We start from the raw sequence: 21020 nt of genomic DNA on the forward strand, positions 1-21020 counted from the left end.
CCCATAACGTGGAGCTCCCCATCCTGAGAATACCAGCCTTCAGTCGTATGGCTTTATCTGGCTGGTATTAAAATGGGGGGGGACCGCACGCCGTTTTTTTTAATTATTTATTTATTTTTTTCACTGCACAGTATAGACACGCCCACCGGCTGCTGTGATTGGGTGCAGTGAGACAGCTGTCACTCAGCGTGGTGGGTGTGTGTGACTGCAACCAATCACAGGCGCCGGTGGGCGGGGATATCAGGGAATACGAGATTGATTAATGAGCGGCCGGCTTTTTCAAATTAGAAAAAGCCGCCGAAGCAGTGTGAACGCCGTGCAGCGCCGGTGATCGGGGAACGGTGAGTATGAGAGAGGGGGGGACACTTCAGTCACTCGGGGGATTAGCGGTCACCGGTGAATCCTTCACAGGTGACCGCTAATCAGTACACGGCACACAGACAGAGCCGCGGCATGAGAATGAAGTCGGGTGAAGTTCACCCGAGTTCATTCTCATCCCGCTACTCTGTCTTCCGACATGTAGTAACGACATTTTGCATCACACACGTACATTTCACACGGACAACACATACACATGTCAGTTATTTCACTCACGCACACACGGACATTCCACACGCACATACGGCTAGCATACGGGATACACACGCAGGCCACACATACCATAAAAACGGACCTAAAAAACGGAAAACGGACCCGAAAAACGGCCCGTTTTACACGGACGTGGTTTTCACGGATGTGTGGCGGAGCCCTTACAGGGATGTGGCCACTATTGAAAAGTAGTGAACCACCCTTTAAGGTAAGGCATCTTTTATGGACTTTTCTTGCTGAGTATAAACTTGAGTAGTTTCATAGATGAACCTTTGTGAATAAAGATTTAACCTTCATACAGGCACAATCCCTGAAGGGCCCCATGCACATTAGATAAAAGTCATCTGAAACTTGACGATTTTGGGACGATTGGTCAACCTTCTGATGTGTATGGGGGTGACATGTATCAAGCTACCAGACCCTTTTGTTCTATTGGGTATAAGTAGCCTCCAAATCTGACAGGCTGCAGCTTTCTCCCCTCTCCCCAAAGAAAACACATGAATGTTTGGTGAAGCCGAACATGGAGAAGTCAGGAGAGATAGCTATCAGCCAAATGAGCCGTATGTATGGCCTCAGTAGTTAGTTAGAGACATGTAGACCTAAGGGTATGTGCCAGTGATAAGGACCTGATGTGTCCTGGACGTGATGGGTCCTGTCCTGCGGGACCGTGAGTCTCCTCCGCAGGAGAACGCATGAGACCGCAGCTGCCTGTGCCCACGATCAGGTTTTGGATCGCTGCAGTCTCTCGCTTGTGTTCTCCCTATGGAGGACATTTGTGTCTCCGCAGTAAAGAATTGACATGCTGCGGCTTGGAAAGTCGCACCGCAGGTCAGTTTTCGCTGTAGGCCACGCACGCACAGGGGGCACGGGATTTCTAGAAATCCATCCATTGTGCTTGTATTGTACATTGCAGCATTTTGGAGGCAGTGAAAACACATTGTATCCAAAACGCTGCAAACACTGATCGTGGGCACGTACCCTAAGGGGTACTTTGCACGCTGCGACATCGCAAGCTGATGCTGGCATGCTGAGCGCGATAGTCCCTGCCCCCGTCGCAGCTGCGATATCATTGTGATAGCTGCCGTAGCGAACATTATCGCTACGGCTGCTTCACATGCACTCACCTGTCGTGCGACGATGCTCTGGCCGGCGAACCGCCTCCTTATTAAGGGGGCGGGTCGTGCGACGTCACACGGCAGGCGGCCAATAAGAGTGGAGGGGCGGAGATGAGCGGGATGTAAAGATCCCGCCCACCTCCTTCCTTCCGCATAGCCGACGGGAGCCACGGTGACGCAGGTAGGAGATGTTCCTCGCTCCTGCGGCTTCACACACAGCGATGTGTGCTGCCGCAGGAGCGAGAAACAACATCGGACCATCGCGTCAGTGTAATTATGGAATTCGCCGACGCTACACCGATGATACGATTACGACGATTTTGCGCTCGTTTATCGTATCATCTACAATTTACACACTACGATGTCAAGAGCGACGCAGGAAGTGCGTCACTTTCGACATGACCCTACCGACATCGCACCTGCGATGTCGTAGTGTGCAAAGTACCCCTAAGAGTAATCTACATGTCTCTGTATGGTAAATTCTCAAGGCATCATATTCTATTGAAAAGCGATCTACCTAGGACACAATACATCCATAATGCAGCGTGTGTTGAAACAGATTGATATGTATAACACTGGAGGCACACAGTGGTAGCATAGGACTTATGGATATTTGTAGGATCCCTTTACACACATATAGAGCACAAATCCACAGTTCTTACAGTTAAAATCTAATGTTCTGCAGAGATTTTGTATGTGTCTAGTCAATGTACTGGAAGGGTTAAGAAAAGTAGAGTTTTTAATTATTCTTGTCTCCATATTTTAGGGACTAATGATTATTCTCAAAATGTAACCAAGATTGTAACGAATCAATCAACAATACAGTCATTGTTGAGACTCCATGAGTCAGTACCTCTTTGTAGGTAAATAAGTATCACTTGGATTATTTAAAACAATAATATTGTAAAATGTATAAATAAATACTAATCTACAGCGTCACTATAATGTGCAGAACATTTTTATTTTCTATGAGGATAAATGATAATTATTTTTTTTTTTAATGATAAGTTATTAGCCTCATATATGTAATAATAGCCATAACATTCATGAAATAATAACTTTCTCTGCTAGTGCAATTACATCCCCAAAACTGGCAATCATCACCATGTATACAATTGCTGAGACTCACAAACATTGGACTTAAGTCTTGCAGATCAGTGTCACTATTTACTTGACTGTATGCAGATAAATGGTCCCTACTACTACACATAGAATTCACGTTTTCTCCATTTCCAATTGTGGGGGATGAGATAAATGGTTTTTATTCGGAGCACAAGCCTGCCCCCTATCGGTCAGTGGGTGAAGGATCCTTGTTCCTGAGCAGCATGTTGCATTGCAATAGCAATCTGTCACTATACAGAGCTCTGCCTGCTTGTACCCTGCTGCTCTGTCCCCAGCCCCCCTGGAGGGGTGCAGACTCTTCAGTCCTCCTTTTTGTTTTCCTAAGTCAATCAGTTGGTCACTAGCCTACAAAGTAAACAGATTGCCCCCCAGGCGGTGACATGTCTGCCACTGGTCCCTCTAGGTTGTGCTCTCTGGAATAGGTAGTGTTAAATGTCAGAGTCCTACCAAGGATGAAGAAGGCTGGAATTCTCATAAATATGGGCTTTAACGCTTTCCTTTCCAAAGGACATATTGATGCCAAAAGTGAGGAGGGTAGAAGGTGGCAGCAGCTTCTCCAGTCCTGACCACATCCTTGAGCTCCTCTCCATGACTTAGACTGGAGCACAGCTGTTACTGTGTAACAAGCCTCTGCCTCCAAACACTGAGAGAGCTGTGAAGAAGTGACTGATCTGCACAGTCATCATAAAAGCAGGTCCTTCCCTCCTCCCCTGTGATCATCGTCCTCCTCCTCCAGCCTCCTCCTCCTTAGCTTGCTGGGTTGCACACCATACCCTCCTATCTGATAGAACTAGCTTGTTCTTCAGAGAGGCTCTGACTGTGAGTCTCTCAGCTCATGTTCCTCCCTTCTGTGCTGAGAAACTGTGATCTTACAAATCCTTCCAAGGACCTGCATGTACAACCACCACAAACACACAGCAGCCAGCTATATACCTCTACAAGGACACTCACCCATATACCCACTGACTTACCAGCAAGCACCCTGCCATGGCATCTTCACCATAAGGGGGACTTGTGCATCAGCTGAAGGTAAACTGCATTTCTATCTATATTTATGTATTAAAATCTGTGCTTGGCAGTTTGCAGTTTGCACATTACACCCTATGCCTTCACCATACACAGCCTATGTGCACGTAAGACTGTTCCTGCAGCGATCCATGGCATAAGCTTGCCATGCGTAAAGGGCATGATAGCCACTCAAACTTGCACTTGTCTCCTAGTGTTTCTGATTTGTGACACCCAGCAGCTTCTTAATCTTAATCTGGAGTATGTATAATCTTTCTTAATCCGGAGTATGAATAATCTTGTTTACAGATCTTCTACCATTAGATGTGTTAGGGCTTATCAAGCAGTGGCATGGACCAAGACCTCCGGATGTGCCACCGGTCAGTCTCTCCTCCTGTCTGCCTTCTCATTATATGTAATGCTGGGCTCTTGCACTTGTCTTCTTGTGCTTCTGATTTGTGACACCCAGCAGCTTCTTAATCTTAATCTGGAGTATGTATAATCTTGCTGACAGACCTTCTACCATTAGAAGCGTTAGGGTTTATCAAGCAGTGGCATGGACCATGACGTCCAGAAATGCTACCGGTCAGTCTCTCCTCCGGTCTGTCTTCTCATTATATTTAATGCTGGGCTCTTGCACTTGTCTCCTAGTGTTTCTGATTTGTGACACCCAGCAGCTTCTTTATCTTAATCTGGAGTATGTATAATCTTTCTTAATCCGGAGTATGAATAATCTTGTTTACAGATCTTCTACCATTAGATGTGTTAGGGCTTATCAAGCAGTGGCATGGACCAAGACCTCCAGATGTGCCACCGGTCAGTCTCTCCTCCTGTCTGCCTTCTCATTATATTTAATGCTGGGCACTTGCACTTGTCTTCTTGTGCTTCTGATTTGTGACACCCAGCAGCTTCTTAATCTTAATCTGGAGTATGTATAATCTTGCTGACAGATCTTCTACCATTAGAAGTGTTCGGGCTTATCAAGCAGTGGCATGGACCAAGAGCTCCAGATGTGCCACCGGTCAGTCTCTCCTCCTGTCTGCCTTCTCATTATATGTAATGCTGGGCTCTTGCACTTGTGTCCTAGTGTTTCTGATTTGTGACACCCAGCAGCTTCTTTATCTTAATCTGGGGTATGTATAATCTTTCTTAATCTGGAGTATGAATAATCTTGCTGACAGATCTGCTACCATTAGAAGTGTTAGGGCTTATCAAGCAGTGGCATGGACCAAGACCTCCAGATGTGCCACCGGTCAGTCTCTCCTCCTGCCTGCCTTCTCATTATATTTAATGCTGGGCTCTTGCACTTGCTGAAGGTGCACCTTGGGGTTTTAAGAAGCAGTGGTTTGTAAAATGAAGAAATGCACTGAGAACAGGGAAGCTGCCTTTAATTACAGAGCTTGTTACCTGATGCAGATGGGCAGGTCATGCCTTGTCAGTTTCACTTGGGTTTACCTGGCACAGGGGCTGCTCTCAATAATGTGCTGCAGACCTTTGGGGTTTCTCTAAACAGTTGAAGTTCAGCGCTTGGGTGGATTAGTTCCTTTATTTTTTAGTCTTTCTACAAGCTGTGGTCAGTGATCCTTAGAGATACTACAAGGCTGGTGGTTTTCAGCATTAGAGAGGAAAGGGTGCATGAAATACATGTAAGTATAGCCCTGGCTACCTGTTCTAGCCATTATCCATAGTTCTATAATTTTGGCAATGGGTATTTTTGCAGTTTTGGGTGTTACTAGGTAGGGAGCAATGAGTGACATTCATCTCAGATCTACACTCCATCACATTTGGATGCTTTGGTTGGGGGCTGAGTAGTGACATACTCCTTGGCACTGTATGTATGCCTTGATGCTGGCTCAGCTGCCAGTCCCAACCCAGTAAGACCCTGTATATAACAAAGGGACCTGAGACTGGAGCCTGCCCAGATGCTGCTTGCACATACTGCCTGAAAGAGCTCCCAGGGATCTACATGTAAAGGAGACAAGTCATTAGCTTGGCTACTCTTGTGAGAGCTCTGGTGGCTCTGTGCGCTTTACTGTGCAGCTGCTCATTAATCATATTTTTGTCCTTCCTTCCTTATTTCTCCAGGAAAGCAAGGAGTCGTTTGGTTTCCTTATCAGTTCCCAAAGTGGCTTAAGGAGGAGCTTGTATTTTCTTTGCTGTTTGGAGATGGTAACAGAACACAGAAGACATCACCAAGTGTGGGAAGTGGTGGAGGAAGCCCTGAAGTGAATGACAGGATACAGGACACTGCAAACACTAAGGCACAATAGTCCCTGCTCTTTTAGGACATATTTGTGTGTTTTCCTGGATCTAGACCGAGGAGTATAGGATTTGCAAGGAGATTGTTATCACTTGTGTTGTTACCAACCCAGCCAGAGGATGCATAGCAGGCTGGTCTTCTGCTGCTGCTGGGCGATGCTCATCCATTTAGCCAGTGCTACTAAGGAAGGTGAGTCTTCCAGATGTTCCCATCCATTCAGTGATATAACACAATCTGTTCACAATGGAGTTCTCCCATGCTCATCTATCACTATTACCCTGTTATCATGCTGCACTTTACAGTATATAAACACCACCCTGCTGCATGATAGCTGAGTACTATGTGCCTGGAATTTCAGACTAAACAGAAAAAGTTGGGAATTTCCTTTAAGTCATAAAGTTGTGACATATATGTTACAAAATATTGTCTGCATTTCTAACTAAGGCTCTGATAATATGGTTCTGGTTATATAGATGATTTATTTGTTGTTATTATTATTTTTATTATTATTATTATTATTATTATTATTATTCTATGACATATCATGGTCTGTATAACGTGGGTGATATAGTGGCTAGGTTTCAGTATCAATTAAAGTTAGTTAAACTTTTCTTCTGCATTTCTAACTAAGGCTTAGAGTATTTTTCTGTTATATAGAAGATTTGTTGTTATTATTATTATTATTATTATTATTATTATTATTATTATTATTATTATTTATAATAATATTCTATTAAATATAATAGTCTGTATAACATGGGTGATACATTGGTTAAGTTTCAATATAAATTAAAGAATTTAGTTAAAAAAAATTCTGCATTTCTAACTAAGGCTCAGAGAGTGTAGTTCAGCTATATAGATGATTTGTTGTTATTATTATTATTATTATTATTATTAGTAGTAGTAGTAGTAGTAGTAGTAGTAGTAGTATCAATAGTCTATTAAATATTATGGTCTATATAACATGGGAGATAGATTGGTTAGGTTTCAATATAATTTTTTTTATTATTATTATTATTATTATTATTATTTTATTAATATTCTATGAAATATTATGGTCTGTATAACATGGGGGATTCATTGGTTAGGTTTCAATATAAATTATTATTATTATTATTATTATTATTATTATTATTATTATTATATGAAATATTATGGTCTGTGTAACATGGCTGATATATTGATCAGGTTTCAATATAAATAAAAGTTAGTCAAAATTTTCTTCTGATTAATGCTTACAATTGAGTTGTTTGGGGTATTAATTTGTTAATATATTATTATTATTACTATTATTAATATTAATATATAAAACTATCCCAATTGGAGTAAATGTGTGCTAAATATGAGAGCCCTATTGTCACAAGGAATACAGAAATGGTAAAGGATTTTATTATGAATTGTGACTAGTAAGTTAGTGATTATTAGACTGTTTTTGTCAGTGTTGTCCATGGTTAATCCTGATATTGTCTTATTGGTATCATGATGGATATGGAGCGATTTAATAAGTTCAGAATAATGGACTGGGCATATTCTTGCCAGGAAATGGCTGATACAGAGCTGCACTTTGCTAAACCCTATTACTTGCAGACACTATTATCTAAGCGGAGCAGTTAGGGACTGTTTAATGACCTTAGTGGAGTCAGTCGAGCCATTAACCCACCTATCAAAGTAACAGAGCTCCAGCATGAAGCGTCCAGATATCACAGTCTCTAACATGTATTTATTATGTGTATTTGGGCCTAATGGTCAAAGGCCATTACCAGCTATTCCTATTAACATCCTGCATTGGTGAAATGGAGCAAAGCCAGATGCAAACCCGATTATCTTATTATTATGTCAGTTTTACAGAAGTCACAGATTAGGGATCATTGATGGTCCGGGATGCTGTGCTAATGCTGAGTGAAGTGACTCTGTCAAGTGACTAGGAACAAGCCTGCTTTATGTCACTTGAGTAACAGATGCCAGATCCAGGTGCCATACTGTTCTCTGGGATAAGGAGAAGGCTTTAATGAGAGCATATCCCTTCCAGAGTCCTATCCACAGTCAGTGCGAGGCTCTCAGCAGATGTATCTCAGTCTGTACCTTCTGGAAATTGAAAGACATCTTTCAAGAGTGGAAACAATGTCATGTCTCCAGCCTATGCACGTCCTATGTGTTTATTAGAAGTTTACCCCCCACTTGCGCCTCCTCAGACACAAAACACTTTGCTTAACAAACACTATAATGAATCTCATATTTCTCACTTTAATTCCTGACAAGCGGCATCCACATTGCTGGTAGCTCTATGCATTTTTCATGTGCATATTCTTTCATTTCCAATTGACCTGGTTTTTCCTGTAATAAAAATCTGTACATTTAGAAATTCATGCTGAGAGCCAGGGATGCTATTTCGCTTCCACGGGGAATCTATTAGGAAATAGGATAAAGAAAAAAAACAAAAAATACCATGTCCACCTCATTAATGAGACAAGCCATGTGCACAGCCTTAGCGGCTCATTGGTGCTGTGCAGTTTATCTTAACAGCCCATGCATCTGTATGGTCCTACTATAAATTGCACTAGGTAAGAGCTGACAGATCCCTGTTGTTTGGCTCTAGAGAGGCTCAAAACCATCCATGCACAAAGCAGCTGCACAGACAGCCATAGACGGGAGGATCTATTGTACCTCCATGGCCAATAATCACCATTCTTCATAATGACTATTCCACCCATTTATTTCCTGTTGCTTGTTTAGCGCCAACATATTACAATCAAGTGTGCTCACAGTCTAAACTCCCTTCCTCCGAACCAACCATGGACACCAGTGAACCAATAACCATGGTGTTAGTTGCCAATAAATGGAGGCAATCAGATAGAAACCCCTGAATTGTGAGGAGTATTATTATTATTTATTATAGTGCCATTTATTCCATGGTGCTTTACAAGTGAAAGAGGGTATACGAACAACAATCATTAACAGTACAAAACAGACTGGTATAGGAGGAGAGAGGACCCTGCCCGCGAGGGCTCACAGTCTACAGGGAATGGGTGATGGTACAATAGGTGGGACACAGCTGGTTGTGCAGTGGTGTACTGGACTGAGGGTTATTGTAGGTTGTAGGCTTGTTGGAAGAGATGGGTCTTGAGGTTCCTCTTGAAGCTTTCCACGGTAGGGGAGAGTCTGATATGCTGAGGTAGAGCATTCCAGAGTATGGGGGATGCACGGGAGAAATCTTGTACGCGATTGTGGGAAGAGGAGATAAGAGAGGAGTAGAGAAGGAGATCTTGTGAGGATCTGAGGTTGCGTGTAGGTAGGTACCGGGAGACTAGGTCACAGATGTATGGAGGAGACAGGTTGTGGATGGCTTTGTATGTCATGGTTAATGTTTTGAACTGGAGTCGTTGGGCGATGGGAAGCCAGTGAAGGGATTGGCAGAGTGGCGAGGCTGGGGAATAGCAAGGGGAGAGGTGGATTAAGCGGGCCGCAGAGTTTAGGATAGATTGGAGGGGTGCAAGAGTGTTGGAAGGGAGGCCAGAGAGCAGCAGGTTACAGTAGTCGAGGCGGGAGATGATGAGGGCATGCACTAATGTTTTTGCTGATTCTTGGTTAAGGAAAGCACATGTTAATGGTTACTCACTATGGGGTACGATGAAGAATCAATTGTAGAATTTTGGTAAAAATTAAGTGTCTAAAGTGGTTTGCATCCTTACTAAGTGTATGGTGCACACTGTCTGTTGGGCAATGGTTCGTAAAAAAAGAAAAAAATTCAGCTTCACCTAAAATTCATTTTATTTCCCGATCCTGGTAACTAAATACCCTGGCAGAGGTAAGGTTCTGTTCACATGTCCAGTAATCGTCCGTTAGAACAGATCCGTTGGCAAAAGAGTTGAGCAGACACAACTTTTTTCTTCTTGCTGAATCCGTTTTGAACATTGTAGTCTATGGAAAACGGATCTGTTAAGATGCCATCATTTGTAAAGGATCCATTTTTTTTGCTTACTGGATCAGTTTCAAATGGAAGATAACGGATGACTGTTTAATGGATCAGTTTTCCATAGACTCCAGTGTTAACAAAACGGATCCAGCTGAAATCAGTGTTTTAAAAACAGATGAAGACTGAGTTTACATATCCGTTAGAACGGATCCTGCAGAGATCCATTGGTAAAATGACGTCTGCTGGATTCTTTTTATTTAACATGGGAATATATGGAGAACGGGTCCGTTAACGGATTGCTGTTCATCTTCATTCTGTAACAGATCCTGTAAGTTAGAATGGATCCTGCAGAGATCTGTTGGCAAAATGAGGTCTGCCGGATACGTTTTGTTTAACATGGGAGTCTATGGAGAACGGATTCGTTAGCAGATTGCTATTTATCTTCCATTTGTAACAGATCCTGTAAGTAAAAGACGGATCCATTAGAAATGCAAGAATAACTGATGACTAAATAGCAATCTGTTAACGTATCTGTTCTCCATAGACTCCAATGTTAACAAAACAGATCCAGCTGAAAACATTTTTAAAAAAAAAAACAGATAAAGGCTGAGTTCATAGGTCCGTTAGAATGGATCCCGCAGAGATCCGTTGGCAAAATGATGTCTGCCAGATCCGTTTTTATAACATGGGAGTCTATGGAGAACGGATACATTAACGGATTGCTGTTTATCTTCCATTTGTAACGGATCCTGTAAGTTAGAACGGATCCTCCAGAGATCTATTGACAAAATATTTGTTGGTTCCGTTTTTATAACATGGAATTCTATGGACAACGGATCCGTTAACAGATTGCTGTTTACCTTCCAGCTGTAACGGATCCTGTAAGTTAGAACAGAGCCTGCAGAGATCCGTTGGCAAAATTATATCTGCCGGATCCTTTTTTTTTTAAAACATGGAAGTCTATGGAGAACGGATCCATTAATGGATCGCTATTTATGTTACATTTGTAATGGATCCTTTAAGTTAGAACAGATCCTGCAGAGATCTGTTGAAAAAAATGACACCTGCCGGATCCATTTCTTTTTTAACATGGGAGCCCATGGGGAACAGATTCTTTAACGGATTGCTATTTATCTTCCATTTGCAACGGATCCTGTAAGAATTTGCATCCTTTAGAAATGCAAGAATAATGGATGACTAAATAGTAATCCGTTACTGGATCCGGTCTGCATAGACTAAAATGTTAAAAAAACTGGATCCAGTAGACACTGTTATTTAACAACGGACAAAAAACTTTTTTTTTTCCAACTAATCTCTGCAGGATCCATTGTAACGGATGACTACTGGCCAAAAAAGTTGTAGTTTGCCAATGGATTACTACTGGTGTTCTAAAGGCTCCGTTACACGTAACGACGATATATCGCCGGGGTCACAGATTCCGTGACGCACATCCGCCATCGTTAGCGACGTCGTTGCGTGTAACACCAATGAACGTCCGTTAACGATCAAAAATACTCACCTTATCGTTGATCGTTGACACGTCGTTCATTTTCAAAATATCGTTGATTGTTGAGGACGCAGGTTGTTCGTCGTTCCTGAGACACCTTGGGAACGACGAACTACAGCTTACCTGCGGCCGCCGGCAATGTGGAAGGAAGGAGGTGGGCGGGATGTTACGGCCGCTCATCTGCGCCCCTCTGTTTCTATTGGGCGGCCGCTTAGTGACACCGCTGTGACACCGCACGAACCGCCCCCTTAGAAAGGAGGTGCTTCACCGGCCACAGCGACGTCGCTAGGCAGGTAAGTCCGTGTGACGGCTCTGAACGATGTTGTGCGCCACAGGCAGCGATTTGCCCGTGACACACAACCGACGGGGGCGGGTGCTTTCACCAGCGACATCGCTAGTGATGTCGCTGCTTGTAAAGCCCCCTTAATGGATGATTATTGGACATGTCAGCAATGCCTAGAGTGGTAACTGGCATCTTGACACTTTGTAGCCAGGGCAATCATTCAGTCTATGGGTAGAATCCTGGACATGAGAGATAAGAGTCTGTCAATCCTTGGAAGGCCCCGCGTGACTTACTTCTAACTTCCCTCTAATTATTCCATTTCTTAAATATTTTCCCTTTAGATATGGCCTAGCCGTCCATTACCTCCACAGACATGTAGGAGGGTTTCGCAGCATACCTGTCATGTTACTGGATGCTCAGTGACACAGGGAAGAGGAATTTGCTGCTTTGATCTCCCTAACTCTGTGGGGTAAGACTAAAAAAAAGTGTTCATTGTCTGGACTGAGGTGATACATAGCTCCACATTGGATGGGGTTTAATGATACAAAGGATAAGTCTGGTTTGAGCTTAAACAGATACTGATGGTAAATGACCCAGCAAAAGGGTTTATCATTGCCAGACCATGCAAGGGGCAGCCGCATCTCCTTAGTGCATAGCCACTAAACCAATGTTCACTAATGAGATTACACCGCTCAGCAATAATCTGGACTCTGAAGTGCCCTGAGACGTCTTCACTGCCTTATTTTTCCTTTTTTTAGGGAATGATTCCTTATTATATAGTATTGCCTATTAATTTAGATCACAGGTTCCAATTATACCAAGAATCGCTCCCATCAAACCAGACTGTTATTTAGTTGACATTTGAGTGTATTAACATTTAAGTAATCTTTCCCCAGACAAGTACAAAAAAAAGGCAAACCGAAAAAAAAAAATACCCAATTAGAGGATGCAATTATATGGATCTATCAGTGACTCCCAAAGTGACAATTCTGATTTGCCCTTCATATTTTTATTTTAATGCAGACAAATGTGGTGGAATTATACAGATAGAGGAACCCGGATATGTTGTCTCCCCTGGATATCCAAATTCTTACACCCCGTCCCAGAAATGTGAATGGATTTTAAAGATAAAGTCTCCCAAACGGGACCAGAGGATTCTCATCAACTTCAACCCTCACTTTGACTTAGAAGACAGAGAATGCAAGTAAGTGCAAAGTCCGCAGAGTCTTGGGCGCCATCTGCTGGCGGATGCTGAGAACAGGCATTGTGTTCTGTGTCATTTACTGAACAGCTGGAAACTAAAAGCCATGTCAGATGATTTACTAGAAATATTATAATGAAATATTATACTGAAGATTGGTTTTTTTTCTGATTTATTTGCCCTTCTTAATTAAGAGAAGTAAACAGAATATGGTTTTCTGCTGTGTCTATTCTGCTTGGAAATATCTCAGCGCTTCGGAAACTATTGAGTATATACAATAAATTGTATTTATTAGTTGTAATGAATATATCTAGGTTCCATATGTTGTATATCATGGGAATTAATATAATGCCAGATAAATCTTGAATTGGTTGTGTACAATGTGTGTATATACATGACGTTGGCATAGGGGAGTCCCGGTGACCCTCTATACTGCTACCATACTCCCACCCCCAATAGTTTAGCCCCTTATTGAAATAACCACAGACACATAGATGGATGAAATGGCCACAGCAGCCTTTATTTAAACATAACTTACAATAACATTATAAAAAGGGGGGTTGTGGTCCTCGAAGCTCAAACAGTCTGGTGATCACCCAATACTCCGATCTTACCTTCACCCTAAACCCCCATTACTCCCAGCCGCAACCACCAACTCGGGAGCACCAAAACAAATATAAGGGGGAAGGGTTAAACCACCAAACACGGGAACCGACCCCACCAAGCCGACGTTCCCCCATGATCACCAGACCACTTCCCAAACCAGTAAATTAAAGGGGGTTCCACCTCCATTGGGACCCCCAATCCAATTTTCACCAACTTCGAGGACCCCACCCCAACCGCCACAGCCACTATGACTCGAAACAAAACATAAGGGAGGGAGGGCGGGACAATCTCTTCAGCTGCCACGCGCTGCAATGGCTCCTTCCCCCTATGGGCTTCCCTATACTATCTCCTAACGGTCCCTATACCCCCACCCCTCTCTCACCTCACCCTATCCCCCCTAGCCACGTCCTGCCGGCCTCCACCAACCCCCTGGGGAGGGGGGTGGTGTTCCAGCCGGGCACTGTATATATATATATATATATATATACAGTATATCACAAAAGTGAGTACTCCCCTCACATTTTTGGTAATATTTTATTATATATTTTAATGGGACAACACTAAAGATTAACCACTGGCAACAAAAGTGAGTACACCCAAATTGTGCCCAAGTAGCCATTGTCCCTCCCCATGTCATGGGACTCATTAGTCTTACAAGGTTTAATTTAAGAATGGAAAGCAAGTGTGGTAAATTCGGCATGATCGCTGTTTCATACTGGTCACTGGAAGTTGCATGGCCCCTCATGGGAAAAAATTCTCTTGAGGATCTGAGAAAAAGAAGTGTTGGTCTACATAAGATGGCCAAGGCTATAAGAAGATTGCCACCACCCTGAAACTAAGCTGCAGCACAGTGGCCAAGACCATACAGTGGTTAAACAAGATAGGATCCACTCAGAACTGGGATCACCATGGTCGACCAAAGAGGTTGAGTGCACATGCTCAGTGTCATGTCCAGATGCTGTCTTTTCAAAATAGATGTTTGAGTGCTGCTAGCATTGTTGCAGAGGTTAAAGAAGTGTGGGGTCAGTCTGTCAGTGCTCAGACCATACACCACATCAAATTGGTCTGCCTGACTCTTGTTCCAGAAGGTAGCCTCTTCTAAAGATGATGCACAAGAAACCTTAGAAACAGTTTGCTGAATACAAACAGACTAAGGACCTGGATCACTGGAACCTTTTCCTGGGGTCTGATGAGAACAAGATAAACTTATTAGGTTCAAATGGTTTTTAGCCTGTGTGGCGGCAACCAGGTGAGGAGTAAAAAAACAAGTATGTCCTGCCTACAGTGAAGCATGGTGGTGGAAGTATCATGGTTTGGGCCTGCATTAGAGCTGCCGGCTGTGGGGAGCTATAGATCATTGAGGGAAGTATGAATGCCAACATGTACTGTGACGTACTGAAGCAGAGCCTAATTCCCTCCCATCTAAAACCCGACCGCAGGGCAGTATTCCAACATAGCGACCCCAAACACACCTCCAAGACGACCACTGCCTTGCTAAAGAAACTGTGGGTAAAGGTGCTGGACCGGCCAAGCATGTCTCCAGACCTAAATCCTATTGAGCATCTGTGTGGCCTCCTCAAGTAAAAGGTGGAGGAGCGCAAGTTCTCTAACAACCAGCAGCTCCGTGATGTCATCATGGAGAAATAGAAGAGGATCCAGCGGCTCTTCTAGTGACCTCCATGCCCAAGAGAGTTAAGACAGTGCTTGAAAATAATGGTGACCACACAAAATATTGACAATTTGGCCACAATTTGACCATTAGGACCTTAGGGGTGTACTCACTTTTATTGCCAGCAGTTTAGACATTAATGTTTATATATATACATATATTAACTTGTGGAAAATACACTTGAGCTTAATCCAGAAAAGTCCTGGCCTTCTGTCAGAGATTGCGATCATCAGGCCTGGTACATACACACTGATCAGGTCACGTCAGTACATGCGGCAAACCTAGCGAGCCGAGCCGTCATAATAAGTATATTGCATTGCATGGTATATATGGATCCAGGACTTCGCTTATGTTTCCATGCAGCAGACATTTAATTTCCAGATTGGTATTCTATGTGAAGCGGGGATCATTAAATGCATTGTGTATATTGATCTGGTCAGGTGTCTTGTTGTGTCTGATTTCATTATATAGAAGGTAATGCCCGGCTCACAGGTGCAATAAATCTGCCTCCGTCACTAGAAAAGACATGGATTGAATTGTGAGTGACTTTGTTGCTAGGAAGCTATGTGATATATTTGCATAATGTAATGTATAGGAGAAGTATATCATATAGCGCTGCACCATGATGTATATATATCACTGTACCATAAATGAATGGAGAGTAAAGCAGTTTCCTTAAGAGGCACTGGAGTCAGAGGAGGGAGATCAGATAATCAGATTTGTCTGGACTATTGGATTTTTAAAAAAATAGCGCCTTTACTGCTATTTTTCATCTCCTACAAACCAGATTTTTCATTCTGATGACCTGACGCCGTTACAAGGGTGGAGAATCGGACTCATATCTGTCCATTGAAGTGAATGAAACTGAAGTGCAATACCACACGTCACCTGTGGACAAGTTTGGCGCTGTTTTTGGGGAAAAAAAAACCGCACCTTTTTTCACATTTCTGACGACCCCTTTTGAGATTCAGTCTTTTAGGGAATTTTCCTGCTAAAGTGTCAAATTCATCTAAATTGTTCTTTTGGATTGAAGGGAACCTGTCACCAGATTTGGTGACTATAATCTGCAGCCACCACCAGTGAGCTCTTATATACAGCACTCTAGAATACTGTATATAAGAACCCAGGCCGCTGTGTAGAATGTAAAAATCACTTTATAATACTCACCTGGGGGGGCGGTCCAGTTCAATGGGTGTCGCTGCTCTACGGCCCGGCGCCTCCTCTATGCGGCGATCACCATCTTTCTTCTACCCAGCCCAGTATGAATGACATCCACACAGGCCAGCATTGCGGTCCTGCACACGCACACTTTGCTCTTCCTGCTGAGGGCAGATCAAAGTACTGTAATTCGAAGGCGCGAGGAAAGGTTAAAGACCGCCTGCAAATGTGCACTACAATACTTTGATCTGCGCTGAGTAGGGCAGATCACAGTGCGCCTGTGTAGGACCTCAAAGCCAGCCTATGTGGACGACGTAGGACGCGTCATCCATACTTGGCTGGGTAGAAGGAAGATGGCGATCGCAGCAGTGAGGAGGCCCCAGACCTGAGCAGCGACACCCATCGGACCAGACCACCCCCCTAGATCAGTATATAAGTGATTTTTATGGCATACACAGTGGCCTGGGCTCTTATATACAGTATTCTAGAATTCTGTATATAAGAGCTCAGTAGTGCTGGCCACAGCTTATTGTCGCCAAATCTGGTGACAGGTTCCCTTTAAATATTTTTATTGTATTTTTGTCACTTTTTTTTACAAATGTATTAGAGATGAGTTTTCCACAACTTTACAATTTTTTTTTTATAAAAACTTTCATTACAAAGAGAACCTGACAGCTTTTTAGTCCTATTCTCCATGAAATAAGAATTCTGGAGCGTTTTTCTTCAAGACTTTGAATTATACTGTTCCTCTGTTATCTCTCCTAGAAATGTATGAATGTGTGTTACCACTTGGGGTATCTCCCTATGTCTTCTGATATAGTCCAATCAGGGCTGACAGTACCAGACTATAAAGGGACACCCCCTTTTGTCAAGTGGATTGGTAACAACCAGTTGTCAATTTCTTTATACATTTTCTATAGAAAAAAAAGAGAAAAGGCTCAAAGCAGTTACAAGATAAAGAAGTATATTATATGAAACAGAAACAAAATAAAACATTTATTTTTCTAGAAATAGCTCCTCTGATTGCTTGAAAGGAGTAAACTGGAATACCAGGCACCCACCCAATTAGGAAGGTAGCTCTGTTTCTACAAGAAAGCAGTCATGTTCTTCTAAACTCATACACAAACTATACAAATCCGTATCTACTATATCAAAATAGCAACAAGTCTGTTTAGAAAAGTAATAAAGCACTATTTCCTCAATGTACAGTTGTTTCGGCTCAGGAAATGCTTCTGTCTGGCACCCGCCTGTTTCCTCTTCCCCAGTCCAGACTGGAGCGCAGACCATGGATTATTGTCCTACGTTTTGTATGCGGAGAATCTCTTGTGAAGGCTCCCGGCAGCTTCGTCATTGATGGGAATGTAAAATGAAGGGTGTAGTCCTACAGAAATGAGATGCTCATTGTTGTGTACAAGTGTCGTACGCAAGGAAGCGGATCATACACAACTTGTGAGCAGACGAAGGACAGGGACGTCCTGTCTCCCAGATCTTCTTTGTCTTCCACGGCTGGAGAGAATTTTCTTCTTGGACGTTTGGAAACTTTACCAGAACTTACTGCTCTTCTAATTAGTTCCGAATGTTTCTTTCGAGAGAACGTCATCCAGCATAAGCGCAATTCAGCCATAAAATAAATACATCGCTCATAAAGTAGCCATATTAATGAAGACTGGTGTACTTATTTCTGGACGGCCTCAGGCAAGGAAACTTCTTGCTTTGTAGTTTACTTATAAGTGGCTGAAATTGGTGGGAGTTGTACGCCAGGAACCTCTCTATCCATTGTACCTTCTGGACCACTATCCCTAGTAAGGCATACATTAATCCATTATATTACTTACCTGGGATCCAACCTCCACCCAGTCCTTTGCAGCCAAATCTGCTGTGATCATGAGTCCCTGTTTCCACTTAGTTTTGAGTAAAAACAGCTTTTAATTTTCATTCCTTGGTTTTACGATATAGTGTTTCGGACTTATGCAGGGATGGTATATATGTGTTGGCTTCATGGAGCCGAGACAGCTGTTTCATATACCAATGTTCATCTAATTACATAACTAATTATATTAGTGAGGCATGAGGCACAAGATGTCATAACCTATACCTCATTCACCGATCAAACAAGCCCATTCAATTCATTGGTCCATGGAAAATTTAAAGATGGGTGGCTTCTGTAATTTGCCCATTTTTTTCATGGATAAATTATTATTATTATTACTTATTATTATATCGCCATTTATTGAATGGCGCTTTACAAGTAAAAAACAAGTACAACAATCATGAACATTGTAAAAACAGACTGGTACAGGAGGAAAGAGGATCCTGCCCACGATGGCTCACAGTCTACAGGGGATGGGTGAGGATACAGTAGGTGAGGACCCTGCCTGCGATGGCTCACAGTCTACAGGGGATGGGTGAGGATACAGTAGGTGAGGACCCTGCCCATGGGCGCTCACAGTCTACAGGGGATGGGTGAGGATATTGTAGGTGAGGACCCTGCCTGTGATGGTTCACAGTCTACAGGGGATGGGTGAGGATACAGTAGGTGAAGTCCCTGCCTGCAATGGCTCACAGTCTACAGTGGATGGGTGAGGGTACAGTAGGTGAGGACTCTGCCTGAGGGGTTCACAGTCTACAGGGGATAGGTGAGGATACAGTAGGTGAGGACTCTGCCTGAGGGGCTCACAGTCTACAAGGAATGGGTGAGGATACAGTAGGGGAGGACCCTGCCTGCAAGGGCTCACAGTCTACAGGGGATAGGTGAGGATAAAGAAGGTGAGGACAGAGCTGGTTGAGCAGTGGTGTACTGGTCTGAGGACTATTGTAGGTTGTAGGCTTGTTTGAAGAGGTGGGTCTTTAGGTTTCTTTTGTCGCTTTCCACGGTTGGTGAGAGTCTGATATGCTGGGGCAGAGCGTTCCAGAGTATGGGGGAGGCACGGGAGAAATCTTATATGCGATTGTGGGAAGAGAAGATAAGAGTGGAGTAGAGAAGGAGATCTTGTGAGGATCTGAGGTTGCGTGCAGGAAAGTACCAGGAGACTAGGTCACAGATGGCGAGTTTGCTCCATGACTCGGATCATTAATTTCCCTTTTCCACATCCCATCCCAAACATTACTGATAAACAATATGACCGTCAGTCCTCATCCATAGAAATAGTCAATACAGACCCCCTACGTATTTGGGAAAAGGGAATGGGGGCGAGGAGGGGGCTGAAAAGCTTTGTAACCATTTTTGGCACAATCAGTTTACAGAATTTTCTGGACAGTCCAATGATTAACCAACCGTAGGGTTTATAATTAACTTTTCAGACAGTTTGGCCCCCGGCCATGAATGACCAGTGTCAATGTACTCTTACTTCTGCTTTAGAAAATAAGAGTGCCCTGTTCTCAGGGGGAATTTTAGAAATTCATAGCCTTGGCTACCATGTCTGGTCACGGAGAACGTCCTGCCCCGGTGCCTTCATGTGAGCAAACAGCTGGCAGTAATGAGTTGAAGCCTCATCTAAGGAAAACTTTCATCGCTATCACTAACACAAAGCAAACAATGTACAAAGTGATGTCACAGCGAACAAGATAACAGCGGATTTTATTATCCCACAGCCTGGAAAGTGGACAGGAGTTCTTTGCTCCTGTGCAGTTGTCAGTTTTCCCCCCTCAGTTAGATAAGGTGATGTTGTCCATGAATTTTCTGTCTCTTAACTAAAGTTAGATATGGAGGAGGAATGTTAACGTCTTACTGCTCAAATATTCCAGGGTTAATCATTGCAGGAGCCCGAGGGAGTTGTAATTGGTTTCTTTCCATCAGCTCTGCAATAATAACTGTTCAATAAAACAAAGGCTATAAGGAGATGAAGTCAGATATTAGCTTTGCCACTCTTATGCGTCTCATCAGCCAGGATATAGAGCATCAGCTTTTATTGTTTCGGCTAATAAACGCATGCAGAAGCGGCTCATGGCCCACCACCAATCCCCAACGTCATATATATGCACTCTATAAAGTGTCTGTTCAGTATGATATGTCATTGACTTGGAACAATGCATGATCTTAAACCATGTGCCAAGGGCATACATAAAAATAATGGGACCCCATAGCAAAAGTTCCAATTGGGCCACCCTCCTCTCAAAAAAATAATAACGCATATTCGGCTGGGTCACATACTTTTCAGGTCTTTCAAAGTCATTTTCCTCCTATTGAAGCCCCTAGATTCCCCATTCATTGCCCCGATAAAGTACAATGCCAACAAAATCGCCCCTCCAAACACAATATGATATCCCACAGTGAATTCAGTACCCTCCATACTCACAATATGCTGACCCTACTGTACCCCCCTCAACTACCCCAACACAGTATAATCCCCAACTGTGACTTCCACACTGTCCTCCATGCGGTATAATGGCTTCCACACAACTCCACATTCTACAAAGGTTCCCACAAGCACTCTAAACAATATAATGGCCCCCACACAGCTCTTCACACAGTATTATGGACCCCACACAATCCTAGACACTGTATAATTGCTCGCATACAGTATAATGACCCTCAAATAGCCTTCCATAAAGTATGAAGGCTGCCACATAGCCATACAAATATTATACTGGCCC

General features: G+C 43.1%; 1 protein-coding gene across 1 annotated transcript in view; it reads left to right on the forward strand.

Moving 5' to 3' along the window:
• Positions 1 to 3592: 3592 nt before the first annotated feature.
• NRP1 (neuropilin 1) overlaps positions 3593 to 21020 on the forward strand; it is a 259574-nt gene continuing 242146 nt past the window's right edge. The window contains exons 1-3 of the mRNA XM_075315483.1: positions 3593 to 3854; positions 5916 to 6279; positions 12817 to 12997. Of these exons, the coding sequence (XP_075171598.1) occupies positions 6210 to 6279; positions 12817 to 12997 (251 nt within the window). The 5' untranslated portion in view covers positions 3593 to 3854; positions 5916 to 6209. The remainder of the gene's footprint in view (positions 3855 to 5915; positions 6280 to 12816; positions 12998 to 21020) is intronic.

Source organism: Anomaloglossus baeobatrachus, chromosome 6 (genome assembly GCF_048569485.1).
Source record: "Anomaloglossus baeobatrachus isolate aAnoBae1 chromosome 6, aAnoBae1.hap1, whole genome shotgun sequence".
Classification (NCBI taxonomy): Eukaryota; Metazoa; Chordata; class Amphibia; order Anura; family Aromobatidae; genus Anomaloglossus; species Anomaloglossus baeobatrachus.